Genomic DNA, 15961 nt, shown 5'->3' on the forward strand with positions numbered 1-15961 from the left:
TGCTTATCTAATATTGCCCTGTGCGCCAGGACCCTATGGGAGGATAATGTACTTTTGCAGCGCTTGGGGCACCGCGTCGAGCAGACCTTTGCTCTCGAGCCAGGAGCGCGAGAAAAGGCGCGTCTGGTAGCGAACTGCACTATCGCAAAGGACCGTAACCACATTGCTCCCGGGCCCGAGCTCCTTCGCCATGCGGTAGGCCGCAACGACGTTGAGAGCAGAGCTTGCGCCGATGTAGAGACCTTCCTCGTCGAGCATGCGGAAGAGCATCTCGATGGACGCCTCGTCTTCAATGAACAGTGCATTGTCGATCAGGTGCACATCGTCCTGCATGTTCTCTGTCACACGGCCTTGGCCGATGCCTTCGGTGATCGATCCGGTGCCGGTGCGCTCGAGATGCTCGCCGCCAGATTTGACGTACTCGTATAGGCACGAGCCGGGCGGGTCTGCAAGCCAGCACTGCACATTGCCTTCGGATGCCTGCTTGAGGAAGCGGGTGACGCCAGCGAGCGTGCCGCCGGTGCCGGTGGCGCAGATAAAGCCGTCCAAATTTTGCCCGTCGTCGGTCTGGGCCCAGATTTCAGGGCCCGTGGTGAAAAAGTGAGCGTCGCGGTTCGCCGTGTTGTCAAACTGGTTTGTCCATACTGCGTTGTCAATCTTCTCGGCGTGGCGCGCAGCCTGGTGGTTGTAGTTCTCAGGGTTGTCAAAAGGTACCGCAGGCACGGGATACACTTCTGCGCCGAGCATACGCAGCAAATCAACCTTTTCTTGCGATTGGGTATTTGGCATGTAGATCACACAGCGGTAGCCGCGTGCGCGACACACATGCGCAAGTCCAATCCCCGTATTCCCGGCGGTACCTTCGACGACTGTGCCACCGGGCTTGAGCAGGCCTGTGGTCAGTGCGGCGCAAATCACCCACCTTTCTTCTCGGCATCCTGCACAACGAACAAAGCGGCGCGGTCCTTGACACTGCCTCCAGGCTCCATGAACTCGGCTTTGGCATAAATGTTGGCATTTGCCGCCTCGCTCAAAGAGTTGATGCGGAGTAGCGGCGTGTTGCCGACGGCTCCGGTAAAGCCATCTACCGTGTTTCCGTAGCTGTTGGTGCGCATCGCAATTGACTGCGAAAAGGCGCGCACACTCGCAGGGCGCGCACGCATGCATGCGCGAAAAAGTACTCCGGAACGGCAGATCATGGTGGGATAGGCAATTGTAGCACGTGTCGCGGTCGAGCCGTGCCGCCATTTTCCATGCGGCCCCTGCGCGCGCTCGCAGCTCGGTGCTTGGCCGCCGCGCGCATTGCGCAGCGCACAGAGGATGCGTCGCGGTTTGGCATGTACAAAGAGTGTGCTTTGCATGCGCGGTGGCTCGTAGACGCGGCAACGGCTAAGCACGCAGACCCTGTGCAAGCACAAAACGCAGTGCGGGGCATGGTCGAACGCGTCGCGCGCCACGAGCCACTAGCGTACGTCTTGGGCACGCAGCCATTTGGCCCACTGGAACTGTGTGTGCGCGCGCCCGTCCTGATACCCCGGCCCGAGACGGAGGACTGGACACTCGCACTGGCCGAGCGCCTCCGCAGCGCCGGTCCTTTGCGCATCCTGGACCTCTGCACGGGCTCTGGCTGCATTGCAATCCTCCTCGCACATACGCTGCGCACCACTGATCTACTTGCCGTTGATCTCGATCCCGCATGTGTCGCACTCGCGGCAGAGAACGCGAGGCGGTGTCAAGTGCGCATAGCAACGCGCCGTGTGGATCTGTTCGACGACGCGGCGATGTTGTCGCTCGGCGCATTCGATTTGGTGGTGTGCAACCCACCCTATATTCCCAGTTGCGACTATACATCCTTGCATCAGTCCGTGCGTGCGTTCGAGTCGCGCAGCGCATTGGTCGGATCGCATGCGGAAAATGATGGCCTGCTATACTATCGTCGGCTCGTTGAGCTCCTGCCGCGCGGACTCTTGCGGCCCTCTGCAAGCCCTTTCCAGCTTGTCGTCGAAGTCGGTGCCGGTCAGGCAGATGCTGTACAAAAGCTCTTTGCCCCGATTGGGGGGTGTGCGCAGTGGCAAGACCCGTGGGGGCATCAGCGCGTGGTTGCACTCCGTAGCTAGTTCGACGTGTAGTAGTACGTAGCTAGTTCGACGTGTAGTAGTAGTACTGATCCACCAAGGGCAAGTAGTCGCGCGCAACTCCCCCCAAGATCCCGATAATCCACCGGTTTTCGGTGCGCTTCACAACCCCCTCAATTTTCGGGCGCGTGTAGTTGTACCAGACAGGGCCGCGCAAGAGGTACCACCAGAAACTGCGATCGCGCGCGGACCATTCGTCGGCCTCCACGGGACTGATTGGCTTTGCGAGGGCATTGCGCGGGTCCGTACGGGAAAGAGAGCCTGCAAGCCAGTCCAAAAAAGAGTTCTCGATGCCAAGCATGCTGAGCATGAGCGAGACAGACGACATGGGCGGGACGAACGTGGCGTCGGTATCCTTGACCCCGACGTAGAAGGAGCGCTGGCGGAGCCATCGTGCGGCAAACTCGACGCATAATGAAAGCGCAAACGGCGTCATGGCACGCTTACCCCAGCGACGCAGTGCAAGCACATACAAAAGGGGGCGCAGCACCCACATGGCTTCCGCCAGCTTGCCCAGGTTCGCCTGCAAGTGCCGCACCAGTAGCGGAGGAGGCGACACATCCTGCTCGGTCAGTGTATGCGAGAGTAAATATTCATAAGTATCTGGCTCCACGTTTTTCACTGCGCGGGCACCCGGCGATGCGACAAGCGTGGAAAGTGCGCGGTGCACCGTGCCGGTGCGCTCTCCGCGCCATGTGAGCGCCATGGTCTTGGACTCGTTCGCGTTGCGCTCCAGCTGAGTCGGGTCCAGCTCGCGGTGAGGAAGTGGAGACGACATGGTAGGCCTGTTCTGCGACGCGCGGATCATGGAGAGACGCAGGAGCGCTTTGACGGACTCCAGCGCGATGACCACGTTCCATGCGCGCTCTTCCGGCAGCCTACGGCGCGCGACCATCTCGATTAAAAGCTGTGTGCACTCAATAATCATCACGAAAAACGCTGCCGCAGAATAGGTACGACTATGCGTCGCAAAATAGTTTGTATACTTTGCATGCAGCGACAATTTCGGCGGGTCTGCGCCGAGCAACTCGTCCCGAGCCAGGCGGAGCACCGCATCCGTCTGCTTATTACGCCGCGAATACACAATCTTGAACAGAATTGAGTCGTGGTACATGCCCAGCAGATGTATACCGGCATAAACTAGAGTCAGTGCACGCAACGCAACCTACTCGCTTCGGCGGCACTGTGGTCAGTTGTGCTGGCAAGCAAAACGTACAGCTCTGAATCCTTGAATCGTCCGGGCAGCAGATACGTCAAATTTCGTAGCGATGACTCAAATGCAGCGATCTGCGACGCATTCGCCAACAGGAACGCCTCGTACGCATTCCACTGCCGCCCCATGGTAGCGTCCACCGTCGGCAAAGGCCGCCGCCCCACCCTTGTCACGTGTGATTGTGGAGGCAGTGTGGCGGGGTCTCCAGTGTTGCATCCTACGCTCCGCATGGCCGCCACTGTCTGTGCGCGCTGGGAATGAGTGCGGACGCATATAGCGGCTCACGCACCGGGATAAGCATGGTGTCCAAGTTGGACTCTATGATCTATCACTTTTTCTCCAAGACTGTCGCTGTCGCCGCAGAAAGCCGCTTGACAGATGCAGCATACATTGCGCTGCCTTCCTCGGGTCGGTCCAACAAATGGGTACGTCGGTGCGCTGCTAACCACAGTTTTCGCTGGAAATCGATGAACTCGACCGGTTCCGTGATGTCTTGCAGCCATGGCGGACACTCGGTGCGAGTGTGATGGCAAAGAAGCGCGCCGCGCCGCTGTACATTGACGTGTATTTGCGCACGTCCAAGCTCGATGCTGCGCATGTCGTCGCAGAGTGCCAGTCTGACGCTGCATACGATGCTGAGGCTGTGACGCTGGGTAATGCGTTTTCCTCGCCGATCCTGCTGGAGCGCTGGCGGATCGATATCGTGCCAGACGAGGCAGGTGAAGTGAGGCTTCCCGCGGTATACAAGCGCGCCATCGTCCATTTTCGCACGCTGTACGCACTTTCACATGCCTTGCCGACGTATAACCTGTGCCGACGTATACGTGAGGCGAAACGTGCGCCAAAAGGCAGTTTGGATGCCCAGCTCGAACTGGAAATGCACATTCGGACCGATACCACGCCCGGGACCGAAATCCAGGACGCAAAATGTTGGTCGACCGCCCCTGTCCAGATGCCAGGCGGCGCATTTCAGTGTTTTGTAGAGTATCGCGCATTGTCGCATATACGCGTCGAGCGCAACAACGCAACGCAATCGCCCGTCGCGTATGCAATGCACGAACGGGTGCCGAAGAATGCCGTGCGAGCCATGCCTGCGTCCAGCAACGCCCCCTCCTCTTTCGCCGCAGGCACTTCGCCATTTGCTGTGGGCACTTCGCCGCTGGCCCACCGCATGTCCTCGCGATTCCATGCGGCGCCGAGCAACGCGCCCCTCATCCCGGCCGCCGCAAGTCCAAGTCCTGGGATGCTTAGTGTAGGGCAGCCGCGAAAACGGCGATCGTTGAATGTTGATAAACCACTCAATGTGCAGTCCTCATACGACTCCCCGCTCCTGCGCGCTATGCGAATCGACGCCACGCCTGAAAAAGCTGGTGGACTGCCTGTCGCTTCCAGGTCCAGGCACATGTACAGCTCCTCGTCCCAAGGCCATTGGTCCGCCTCACAGGTGTGTGTACGGACGCTGCTCCAAAATTACGGCACGCCAAGCACGCGACCGACATCGGGCATATCTCCAAGCTCGTTTGGCTCCTTGCGTACTCCTCCGCAAGGTGGCTTCGATGCATACATGCGACGTGCCAATGGCGTCGCCGCATCCCCTTCCAACCCCTCTTTTGGTGCCCGCGAGAACCCACAGAGCCCCGAGCGAGCACGTCCGCAGCGCATCCAACGCTACTCGCACCAGCCATCCTATCGCCAACGCGACGCACCGCGCTCCGCTCCCAAGGAATTTGGCGATGGATTCGGTGCTTCCTCGGGACGCAGCTGGTCACAGCGTATCATGGACCGCAACGCGATTCGCGACTCGCCAGATACACTTGCGCGGTCCCACGCCGAAAAGAGTCCCTCCACGTCGAGGCTCTTTGTCAATACGGCGCCTTCGCATGCGCCCGCATTTGCTCTCACAAAGCAGGTCCCTTCACGACTACACATCCCCAACGACGACTTGGCGGAGCTTGTTTCGATGCTCGATACACCGCCAGCACTGCACGACGCACACACCGACAGCGCGTCTTCCCATGGGAATACACCACGAAGCATTTCATTCAGTCGGCCCTCGCTGCTGTATGCGCGAGGCCCTTCTGCACGTACATACTTTGACGACGCCCTCGCGCGACTTGCCGACTCGACCAAATTGCCATCGCTTGGCGCGTTTGGCATAGAGCCGCGCAACGATGAGATACCACATTATTCACAGGAGGACGAGGCGGTGTGTGCGATGGAGCTGTTGACGCATTGACCGCACCGCGCCTCTGCCCCGTTGCTACGTAGATAGAATATTGGGAATCTATGGTACTGTACATAATCTTATCGCTCCCCGTCCAGCCTCGCCTTCTGCTTTTCCAGCGACTCGGTGATCCACGCACACACATCGACTTCGTCAATGCGCAGCTCGTCCTGGACAAGAAACGGATGGCGCATGAGCGCTGCATAGCTGGGCCGCTCCTCTGGTACCTTGCACAGACATTGCGATACAAAGTCGCGCGCTGTGTCTGAGTACGTGCAATCGCCGAGCTCCAAAGCGAGCGGCGCTCCGTTTCTGCGCGCAACTCGCAGTGGCTCCGCTTGGGCGTACGGTAGCTGCGGCGCGTCGCCTTCGACTATCGCTTGGAGCTGTGCAAACACATTGCTGTACGTCTCTGGTGGGTATGGATACACGCCCATGGTGATCTCAATTAGAGAAAGTCCCAGAGACCACACATCCGACGCTGTTGTATACGTACGCGACTGCCGCTCGCTGCCGCCCTCGATCCGCTCCGGCGCCATGTAGCTCTGGCACCCAATATTGGTCTTTGCGAGGCTTTTCTCCAGCTGGCCCGAAACGCCAAAATCGCACAGTTTGATTTCGCCGCGCCGATTGACCAAAATGTTGGTTGGCTTTACATCGCGGTGGATGATTTGCAGCTCGTCTTTGAGGAAGCGCAGGCCTTTCACGGTGCACGCAGCGATCCTCGCAAGCACAGACTCGGGAACAGTGCAATGGCGCCCGTAGCAAAGTTTGTCCAAGCTGCCCACATCCATGTACTCCATGCAGTAATATACGCAACTCTCCATAAAAAACGCGCCGTAGAACTCGACGATCTGTGGCCCCGTGGCGCGGTGCAGGATATCGAGCTCCATGATGATGGCATTCAGCTTCGCCTCGTCGAGCTCCAAGCGGATCTCCTTCATGGCCATCTCTACTTTGGTGCGCGTGTGCCGCACTTTTGATACCGTGCCGTAGTTGCCGAACCCAAGCTGTTCCTGCAGCTCGAGTTCCTCCATTTTGATGTGGAACGACGTGCCGTTTTTGAACTCGACACCGGACGCGTGCAGCACGGCTTTCCCATCAAAGTTGAGCTTTCCGGATGGGTCAAGTATCTTGCTAAAGTTGGCAAAGGGCGCGCTCTCCGGCGCGATTCGCCCGAGACGCAGCTGCGGCGTGCCTTGGCGGCGCTCGGCGCCCGTAGACTGCGCGCCTGCATTGTGAGCATCCATGCTTATATCGCTCAGCCGCAAACCGGCACGGTTTGGCTTCTCCATCACTCGACGCGTGCCTGGTGTTTTTTCCATAGGGAAGCGGGGCATGGCGGAGTCTTTTAAGATGGACGCGTCTAGTTTCTGCGTGTGGTCGAGCACGCTGCCATCCACGCCGGGTGGAAGCGCAGATCGCCGCGCATTGGCTGCTAGTTTGGCTTGCAGCCCTGGCGGGAGTCTTGCGCTGGCCAATTGCTTTGTCCTCTCATTCACCCCGCCGATACCGCCAGGGACGGCGGCTGGCTTGGACGGCGCGCGTTGCTGCGCACCGGGCACCGTATGCTCAGTCTGTGCTGGGGTCGCCTCAGTACCATGCTCTACGCGCTCTGTATGTTCCGGTTCCGCAGCGTCTATATGCAGCCGAGTCGCTGCCATAAAAGCCAGCGCTGCTGTATCGTCTGGCATCGCGCAACGGAACATGGAGGCCAGGGCGCGCGCACCCTCGATTACATTACTAAGCGTAAACGGGTGCGAGGATGGCTGTTTTTGCTACGTATTAGTACTCTCCCCCTTCGTAGGCAACTTCTTCTTCGTATTGTTCATCCAGATAGTCTTCTTCCAGCACCTCGTCGTCATCAATCGTAGCCGCCTCGTACTGCTCGTATTCCGCAATGAGATCAAGCAGGTTCGACTCGGCCTCTGTGAACTCCATCTCGTCCATACCCTCGCCCGTGTACCAATGCAAGAAAGCCTTGCGCCTAAACATGGCACTGAACTGGCCGTGAGTGCGCTTAAAAAGCTCTTGGATAGCAGTGTTGTTCCCGATGAACGTCGCACTGAGTTTGATGTTCGGCGGAGGGACGTCGCACAGCGACGTCAAGACGTTCTGAGGAATCCATTCCACGAATCCGCTCGCGGATTTGGTCTGCACGGAGTGCATCTCGGACTCGACCTGCTTGCTGCTAATCTTGCCGCGGAAAATAGCGGCGACAGTCAGGTATTTTCCAGAGCGGGGGTCGATGGCGGCCATGTTGTTGTGGGAAGAAAAGCCTTGCTGGACAACCTCGGCAACATTGAGCGTCTGGTATGCCTGCGAGTTGGATGCAACAAGCGGCGCATATCCACACGTAAAGAAGTGCAGGCGGGGAAATGGCACCATGTTTACACCGAGCTTGCGCAGATCCGAGTTGAGCTGGCCAGGGAAGCGCAGCGTGGTCGAGGAGCCGGACATGGCGTACGAAATAAGCGTATTCAAATCCTCGTATTTCGGCGACTTGGTACGCAGCGTGCGGTTACAGATATCATACAGCGCCTCGTTGTCCATACAGAAACTCAAGTCCGCATTCTCCACTAGCTGGTGGAAAGACAATGTTGCATTGTATGGCTCGACCACAGTATCCGAGACTTTAGGAGAAGGCAGCACAGACCATGTCGCCAGCATGCGGTCGGGGTACTCTTCACGCAGTTTGCTCAGCAAGTTGGTGCCGAGACCTGAGCCCGTGCCACCGCCCAGAGAGTGTACAAGTTGGAAGCCCTGGAACATGTCTGCACGCTCCGTCTCTTTCCGAGCCACTTCAAGCACCGGGTCCAAGAGCTCAGCACCCTCGGTGTAGTATCCTCGCGAAAAGTTGTTGCCCGCACCGGACTCGCCAAATACGTAGTTGTCAGGGCGGAACATTTTGCCCAGCGGGCCGGATTTGAGATGATCGATCGTGCCGGGCTCCAAGTCGACATTGATCGAGCGCGGGACGTACTTTTTTGCATGGTCACTCTCCTCAAAAAACACGCCGATCCTGCACAACTGCAGCGGATCGTCGCCCTCATACACCTGTATGTTAGTGAGTGCGGCATTACATGTGACATACACCGTCTTGATTCAGACCATGCTCTTTGCGAATAGTATCCCAAAATGCGGTAGAAATTTGGTTTCCCGCTTGACCAACGGCGAATGTAATCAGTTCACGCATGTTGCTAGGCCGCAAGAATGAACGCCTGTGCCAGGCGCGTGTTGGTTTGCCACGGCACGTACACAAGCACCACGTGGCCGCGCGTCGCTGACTAACCTCACACCAAAAAAAACCATGGTCGCGGCGCTGCTCTCGGTGGGGCCACACCCTCTACGTGTGCAGCCTTTGGGCAATGCTCTGATGGACGGGAATAGAAGCAAGCGCATGGAATGGCTAGGCAACCTTGCAAAGCTGGACGATGCGCTTCTCTTGCAGCTTATGGCCGAGTACTTGGACGTGGACAGCCTCGTACGCCTTAGTGCAGCTTCGCGCTTCCTGTACGCCTTGGCCAGTATCCCTAGTGTCTGGCGAGATCATTATTTGGAAGATTTTAAAGGCAATGTGGAACATTGGTGCGAGACGTGGCGGGCTACGTATGTGTATGCTGCGGCCAAGCAGCACGCACATCGCGCCGCACTGGCCAACGCTGCATTGCTGGGCGTATCCTGCCGCGGCGTCTATTCCGACGCGATATACCACTCTTTCATCACCGCCTCTTTCGAGCCACGCACATTTTTGGAAGAGCAAGCGCGGCGCGAAGCGCGCAAGCTACATCGATTCCGCAAGGTTGCTACCGATACGCCGCCGGAACGAGCGTCGATATGCGATACCATCGTGCGTATCTCGGAAAAAGATACGACATGCGAAGCTTTTCAAGAAGGGTTTGCAGAGAAAAGCGTGCCGTGCATTGTCGTGGATGCGACGGACGACTGGCCTTGCAGGGTATGGACATTGGACTACGTGCACAAAACCTGGCCGAAGCGCATATTCCAAGCAGAAGCGGCGCGTATGGATGCAAGCACGTATGCGGCGTACGCACAGTCGTGTACGTCCGGCAAAACAGAGCCAGATACCTCGCCGCTCTACCTCTTTGACGCCGAGTTTGCCGCGGATGAAAGCGATGCGAAAAATGCATGGCGCGTCCCGAAACTGCTGAGCAGATTTCCTGGACAAAGCTCGCGTGCAGGCGCGCAGACATGTGCAGACCTGTTTTCCCTCTATGGCAGCGACCGCCCCGATTACCGGTGGCTGATTGCAGGGCCGGAAAAAAGCGGGAGTGGCTGGCACAAGGACCCGAACATGACCTCGGCTTGGAACGCCGTCATGCAAGGCGCCAAGTACTGGATGCTGTTGCCCCCAGATACAGTCCCGCCGGGCGTGTACGTGTCAAAAGACCAGGCAGAGGTCACTGCTCCCGCCAGCTTGAGCGAGTGGATGCTCGACTTTTACGACGAGACCAAGCGTCGGCATGGGCGGCGCGAGCTGGGGGGCGATGGAAAGCTTGTCGAGGCAGTCTGCCGCACGGGGGAGGTTATGTACATTCCTAGCGGGTGGTGGCACCTCGTCGTCAACCTGGACACCTGTGTCGCACTGACCCAAAATTTCGTGAGCGTCACCGAACTCCCGGCTGTGCTCAGTTTCATGCACCGCACACCCGACCAAATCAGCGGGTTCAAAGGCAGCGATGCGGAAAATTTGCAAAGGCTGAATGATTTTGTGGAAAAGCTCGAGGCGTGCGACCCGGCGCTTGCAAAAAACGCCTTGGCCAAGATGCCAAGTCCGCCAAAGGAACATGTGCAAGATACGCGCGACTGGCGTGAGCGTCTCGGCGCTGCACAGCATCATGTAGGCTGGTCCATTGCGGACGCCGTGGGCAACGAGGAGCTCGGCGATGTGCCTTGGTAGGCGCGCGCCTGTTCTTCCCAGCGCACGTATCGTTGTGCTTGCGCATTTATCCCTTGTAAATAGGAAATCCATGCGAGTGTATGCAGTACGCAGATATTAAGTTCTGCATGGTCAGCAGGCTGTTTGGGTGTGCTGCCGTCGCGCTTGCATCGCGGCGGCCGCAGCTCGCGCGCCAACTGCTCCAAAAGCCGCTGTGCACGCTGCATATCGCGCAAAAGAATGGTGCATACCGCTGCTTGGTATCGTAGCAAAAGTGCATCTATGGACAGCGCTTCTGTCCCGGAAACACTCGTAGTATGCGCGTCACACACATGCACGGCTTCCTCGACGGCTGCTCTTTCCTGTGCCGACAGCGCTGGAAGCGGCGTGCATGTGGGCGCATAGTGTGCGTGCAGCGCTGTTTCGAGCTTGCGCTGGGGAAAGCGTGGATCGCGCAATGCTTTTAGCGATGCATTGTACAAGAGGCGCGGCGCAAAGAGCGCCGAGCCCAGCGCAGGGGCCATGGTGGTCGTTACAAAGAAAGTGGAGGAGGCCATCTATCTAGTCCATGCCTACGGCCCACACTTCCACGCCCATGCACGTGAACCTGGCCATGTCTGGTATTGGCTCGTGGTGCAGAGCATTGCCCAGCAAATTGCCTGTAGGCACGCCATCGGAATCGGTTGCATGCACCGCGTCGCTCTCCACATTGTTACATAGGACGTGGTTGTTAAATGCAGGGCATCGTGCACTAAGCCCACGTTCCAGTGCAGCGTCGAGCCACAGCCCATAGCGCCCGTCGCCGCCGCCCACAGAGAAGTAGTCTGCCTCTGAGAGCACCATATAATCGTTTTTTCCCGTCCACCGGAATACCTCTACCGCCATATCTGGGTGCAAATCCGGCTCTGTGAGCTCAGACGGCGGGCACGGCAGCCGCCGACGCACCGTCTTCCACAGGAAACACTCGCCATTTCCGTAATAATGCGGCGCGATCTTGAGCGGCTCGTTGACAAACGCGCCAAACACGTTCCCATGTGCATCGCGCACGCTAATCACTATTCCAGCGTCCGGGAGCGCAACGCCGGTGCCGACCGACTTTTTCGTGCCGAGCATGGCCTGCTGCGCCGCGGTAGACGAGCCACGAAGCCATTGCTCGCCACCCATACCCCGCCGGTAGTTCGAATCGGTGGCTGTTTGGACGAGATCGTACAACGTTCCCAAGCTGCTCCCGTCTTGGTCGAGCGAGTAGAGCAGCTGCCATGACTTGCCCAGTCGAAGACGCCGCGGAAGCAGTGCTTGGATACGCGAAGCTCGCCACTCGTCGCATACAATGCTTGTATCTTCGCGCCGCCCCCGGAGCGTCACAGGGATGGGCTTTTGCTCGCGCCTTCGCTCCTCTGTGCCGCTTAGAAACCATGCGCCCGTATTCCAGCGCGGCGCCACACTGGGATCAAAGCCAGGCGCACCGGGGATCGTCTCTATTGTACGTGCACGCCTCTCTACCGAAGCGCGAGGCAAGGCACTCGACGCCTTGCCCGCCTTTTCCAACGCACCAAGCGACGCAAGTTTACTCCACAGCGCGCCGCCCCAGAGCCGCCGGCCACTCGCACTCGGCTCTATAGGCTGTGGCTCCTCTGTCAGCTGTGTGGGAGCAGTAATCGGCTCTGCAGCCATGCTCAGGCTAGGGTCAATGGCGGCCATCGCTGTCGCCTCAGACCGTGTCGCTTCCGCTTCGCGCTTCGCGTCGAGCTGCCGCTCCACCTCGCGCAAGTCGATAATACCGCGTGCATCTGACGGCGGCGTGTCTGGAGACACAAACTCGCCGAAAGAATCGTCGCGCGCATGCCCCTGGCGTCCAGATGCCATGGCAGTGTGGGTGTAAAAGACAGGGTCCACGTTGCGCAGCAGCGTCGAGAAAGTGGAGGTATTGTACTACAAGGGCGGCTGCTGGGCAGAAGGGTATTTGCTACGACTGTGTGTTGAAAAGGTCGCACCAGCGCATGGCATCGCGGTGTGTACTAGCTGCAAAATAAAACACATAGTTTCGGTCGAGTACACGGAAATGCATGCAGCCCGTAATGGACGCGGGGGGGGACGGAAGGGGAAAGCCGGCGTTGGGCGTACAGCTCGCCATGGGCTTGAAGACAGCAATCACCGCGGCGCATTCCACGCCGTCGAGGTCTGCCGAGCCTTGTGTCTCCTGGTCTAGGGACTCGCTTTCGCGCGCCTCTAATCCAGACAAGGCAATCACGATCGCCAAGTCGTTGCACAGTAGCAATTGCACGGGTTGGTCCAGCAAGGTCTGCTGGAGCAAGCCTGTGTTGCCTGGCTCGTTTCCCACACTCGCGCATTTTGCAACGCGGACAAGACGCAATGCGCCGTCGTGCACCAGTCTGCGATGGGGCTGGACAAGCTGTACCGGAGAATGGGCGCGCAGCTTGCTCTGCCATAAATAGAGCCGGTGGCCTTGCTCTGACTGCCGCTTGCCTTCATTGACCCACGACGCGACGAGGTTGATGTGCGCAAGTGCGTGCGCAATTACGTCAGACTCGCCGACAGGAAGCAGGTAGCTCGGTGTGCAGCGCAAAAGCTGCTCGAGGAGCATACGGTACCGAGGAATGCGCTGGATGGGCAACAACAAGTAGCCTTCCAGGCTAATCTGCGAGTGCCTCGGATCCTGGCGGCAGATGCGCAGGTAGCTTTGAATCTGCTTGCGCCGCGATGTGGGAATGCCGTTCCGCTTTTCAAAGTAACCTTTTCCATGCTCTCCGTCCACGCCCTGGCCGCCCAGCTGCAGCTTGCGAAAGGAGGCAAGCTGCGAAAATGTCGCGCCGGCACTCTCCATCGCTGGCTTCAGCTTGGAGCGCCCAAAGTTGGGCGTAGCTTCCGACCAGTACGCAATGCGCCGCATTGCAGAGTCCGACTGGTTCACGTAATTCATGTACATCTTAAAGTAGGCGGTGTGCTGCTTAAACACATTGGCAATACTTGCAGCGGCTTGCGCAGTCGTGTTGGTGTGTATGTCGGGATTGGCGTCCGAGCCCATGGACAAAACCGGCGCCGCGGCCTCTTCCAGAGACGGAAGAAAGGCGCGCGTGTGAAAGTAGACAATCCCTTCAATGTGTCCAAATACAGCGCGCTCTTTGGACAAGGGCAGTACGCGCTCGTCGCTGTTGCTGCCTTCCAACGGCTGCCGCGCGCGTTTCACATAAATATCCATAATTTCATTAAGCCCAGTGACATACGTCCGCTCCGTATCGATAATTTCCTGGATAATGCGGTGGCGCTGGAGACGCCATGTAGGTTCGCGGTGCTGTGCGTACTCGAGCGAGCCAAAGTCGCCGTGGGCATCGACCAGACCAAAAGGAGATTTCAGCGACGCTCCGCCGTATTGCGTGCCGGGCGTGCCGGGCGTCATAGGCGTCGCTGGCGTGAGTGGCGTTTGAGCTGTGGGCGGAGAGGTACACAGTTGGTCGACTTGGTGCTCGGGGCAAAGAGAGTCCAAGTCGCGCAAATATCCGAGCAAGCCGCGCACATAGGGCGTATGCTCGGTAGCTACGCAGTACGGATGCGCCGCGTCCTGCTTGCTCGAGACGGGTAAAAAACAGGGGATAAACTTCCGCGCGTCCAAAGCGTCCGATGGCCAATCCTGTGTATCGTAGACTGGTTGTGGCATGTAGCTTACGTACGGACCACCGACAAACACGCTCCCTGGATGGCTCGCGCTCGCGCCGGGCGTATTGGCCAAGAGACACAGGTGCAGACTTTGAGTAAACTGCTCGGGCTGCATCGGTGTTTGGGGCAAGGAGCCAAGCAAGGCTCGAATCTTGTGCTCGGATGCCGAAACAGTCAAAAAAAGGTGTCCTGGAAAGTGGTGTGCGGTGTCTTTTGCGCTGTACGAGCGCTGGGAAACGGGACTGGGCGACCCGCCCGTCATGAGCGAGGAGCGAATAGAGAGTGTGGACTTGGACAAGACACGGCGCTTTCCATCGCTCGAGGACGACAGCGTCCCTGCACGCATATTGTCAATCGCAGTCGCAAAGTGAGCTGTGCCCCGTGGCATGGATGGTGCAGTGTCTTTGGTATCGGCTCGTTTTGGGTACCAGCGAAACGCTTTTTGCAAAAACTTCTGGGGCTGTTCTTGCGGCTGTGTGTCGCTCGGGGACGGCGCCATGTCTCGCGTAGCGCGCGCGTCTTCCATGAGCGGCGCTGTGATGGCATCCCACGCAATATTTGTACACCTGTTCCGATCCAACAAGAGACACTCCAAATTCTGCAAGACATGCATCCACGTTGGCAGCGCATTTAAATAGTTTTGGCGCACACCGAGCACTTGCAATCGCGACAGGCTCATGATGCCAGCAGGAAGCATTGTCAGGCCGCAGTCGTCCGCGAGGAGGACACGCAGCTGCTGTAGCGCACTGAGCGGCGACCATTGGGCGTGCTCCTCCAAGGCACTTGCGAACCCTAAATCATTGTTCGACACGTTCAGCTCTTCCAGCATCGTACAAGCGGCCAGTGCAGGGGGAAGTGCCAAGAGCTGGGAACAGCTTAGGTCCAGTACGAGCAGCGTCGCGGGCACTTGTAAAATATGGTAGGCATTTAACGGCAGCGCACAATGTGTCATTGACAGATGCGTCGTGCTGGGCAAGACTTTTTCCGCTGCTTCTGCTTCTTTGTGCACAATGGCAAGACATCCTGTGCCGTGATGGACACTGCTTACGGCCAGCGGCAGCGGCGAGATATGGCTTCCGGTGCGTAGGGGCGTGCTTGGGATCGAATCTGTTGAAGTAAGGCTGTACGTGTCGTAGTCTCGCTGGAAGAAGCGGGGAGAGAGCTCCGTGTCCAGTGTAGGTCCTTGCACAATGGGTGACATTTGCAGGTGGGGAACAGGCGACCACGCTTGAGCGGCGTCGTGTGTACCTAGCGACGCATCTCTATCACTCACAAGCTCTTCATTTGCTTGCGAAGGAGCAGAGTCGTGTGCGTCAGTATCGCGGTTGTACGACCATTCTGGCGCGAGCGTTGGGGAAACCCCGCTGGGGGAGCGGGACAAGACGATGGGGTCGTGCAGCAGGATGGGTGTTGGCGTGTTGGGAGACTGCATTCCTAAATAGCGCTTCTCTTCGCTACGCAAAATGGGCGTTGCGGGCGGCTGCTTCGAAACAAGGTTGCGAGGATCAGGATGTGCCAAGCCTGAAGGAATCGCTGCTGTGTCAGTACATATACTTTTGACATGTGTCGTGTCGCAATCACATGTGGAATAAGGTGCCAATGCAATCCATGTGTCTGCAGTGCATCGCAGTGCACACCAGGGGTAGCGTGCAGCGCTGCAAGTGCAGCGCCGCGCCGCGCATTGGGCACGCCATCCCACAGTGCTGCCTAACAGTGCGTTGTACGTACCCTGCGATGCGTTCGAAGCTACGCGCGGAGGCTGTGAAAGCAGCGTGTGAGCATGGCCTGGCGACTCCAAGCCCGAGGTCGGCAAC

The 15961-nt window shown here is 58.4% G+C and overlaps 9 protein-coding genes across 9 annotated transcripts; 3 read left to right on the top strand and 6 right to left on the bottom strand.

Moving 5' to 3' along the window:
- Positions 1-33: 33 nt before the first annotated feature.
- MVES1_002685 (cysteine synthase) lies at positions 34-1199 on the bottom strand (the record flags this gene model as incomplete). Its single annotated transcript, XM_056207508.1, has 2 exons — positions 34-893; positions 923-1199. 2 exons carry the CDS (start codon positions 1197-1199, stop codon positions 34-36), a joined length of 1137 nt encoding a protein of 378 aa, XP_056063483.1.
- Positions 1200-1253: 54 nt separating this feature from the next.
- Positions 1254-2117, top strand: MVES1_002686 (uncharacterized protein; the record flags this gene model as incomplete). Its single annotated transcript, XM_056207509.1, has 1 exon — positions 1254-2117. One exon carries the CDS (start codon positions 1254-1256, stop codon positions 2115-2117), a length of 864 nt encoding a protein of 287 aa, XP_056063484.1.
- A 22-nt stretch (positions 2118-2139) lies between these two features.
- Positions 2140-3476, bottom strand: MVES1_002687 (uncharacterized protein; the record flags this gene model as incomplete). Its single annotated transcript, XM_056207510.1, has 3 exons — positions 2140-3275; positions 3305-3318; positions 3352-3476. 3 exons carry the CDS (start codon positions 3474-3476, stop codon positions 2140-2142), a joined length of 1275 nt encoding a protein of 424 aa, XP_056063485.1.
- Positions 3477-3647: 171 nt separating this feature from the next.
- ATG13 (autophagy protein 13) lies at positions 3648-5584 on the top strand (the record flags this gene model as incomplete). The annotated part of the gene is made up of 2 exons (XM_056207511.1): positions 3648-3773; positions 3800-5584. 2 exons carry the CDS (start codon positions 3648-3650, stop codon positions 5582-5584), a joined length of 1911 nt encoding a protein of 636 aa, XP_056063486.1.
- Positions 5585-5652: 68 nt separating this feature from the next.
- Positions 5653-7266, bottom strand: wis1 (mitogen-activated protein kinase kinase; the record flags this gene model as incomplete). Its single annotated transcript, XM_056207512.1, has 1 exon — positions 5653-7266. One exon carries the CDS (start codon positions 7264-7266, stop codon positions 5653-5655), a length of 1614 nt encoding a protein of 537 aa, XP_056063487.1.
- Positions 7267-7357: 91 nt separating this feature from the next.
- MVES1_002690 (uncharacterized protein) lies at positions 7358-8768 on the bottom strand (the record flags this gene model as incomplete). Its single annotated transcript, XM_056207513.1, has 2 exons — positions 7358-8629; positions 8667-8768. The coding sequence occupies 2 exons, from the start codon at positions 8766-8768 to the stop codon at positions 7358-7360; spliced, it is 1374 nt and encodes a 457-aa protein (XP_056063488.1).
- A 114-nt stretch (positions 8769-8882) lies between these two features.
- Positions 8883-10493, top strand: MVES1_002691 (uncharacterized protein; the record flags this gene model as incomplete). Its single annotated transcript, XM_056207514.1, has 1 exon — positions 8883-10493. The coding sequence occupies one exon, from the start codon at positions 8883-8885 to the stop codon at positions 10491-10493; it is 1611 nt and encodes a 536-aa protein (XP_056063489.1).
- Positions 10494-11033: 540 nt separating this feature from the next.
- OXR1 (oxidation resistance protein 1) lies at positions 11034-12338 on the bottom strand (the record flags this gene model as incomplete). The annotated part of the gene is made up of 1 exon (XM_056207515.1): positions 11034-12338. The coding sequence occupies one exon, from the start codon at positions 12336-12338 to the stop codon at positions 11034-11036; it is 1305 nt and encodes a 434-aa protein (XP_056063490.1).
- A 100-nt stretch (positions 12339-12438) lies between these two features.
- On the bottom strand, positions 12439-15710 carry MVES1_002693 (uncharacterized protein; the record flags this gene model as incomplete). The annotated part of the gene is made up of 2 exons (XM_056207516.1): positions 12439-15627; positions 15702-15710. 2 exons carry the CDS (start codon positions 15708-15710, stop codon positions 12439-12441), a joined length of 3198 nt encoding a protein of 1065 aa, XP_056063491.1.
- Between the last annotated feature and the right edge of the window lie 251 nt (positions 15711-15961).

Source organism: Malassezia vespertilionis, chromosome 5, assembly GCF_029542925.1.
Source record: "Malassezia vespertilionis chromosome 5, complete sequence".
NCBI lineage: Eukaryota > Fungi > Basidiomycota > Malasseziomycetes > Malasseziales > Malasseziaceae > Malassezia > Malassezia vespertilionis.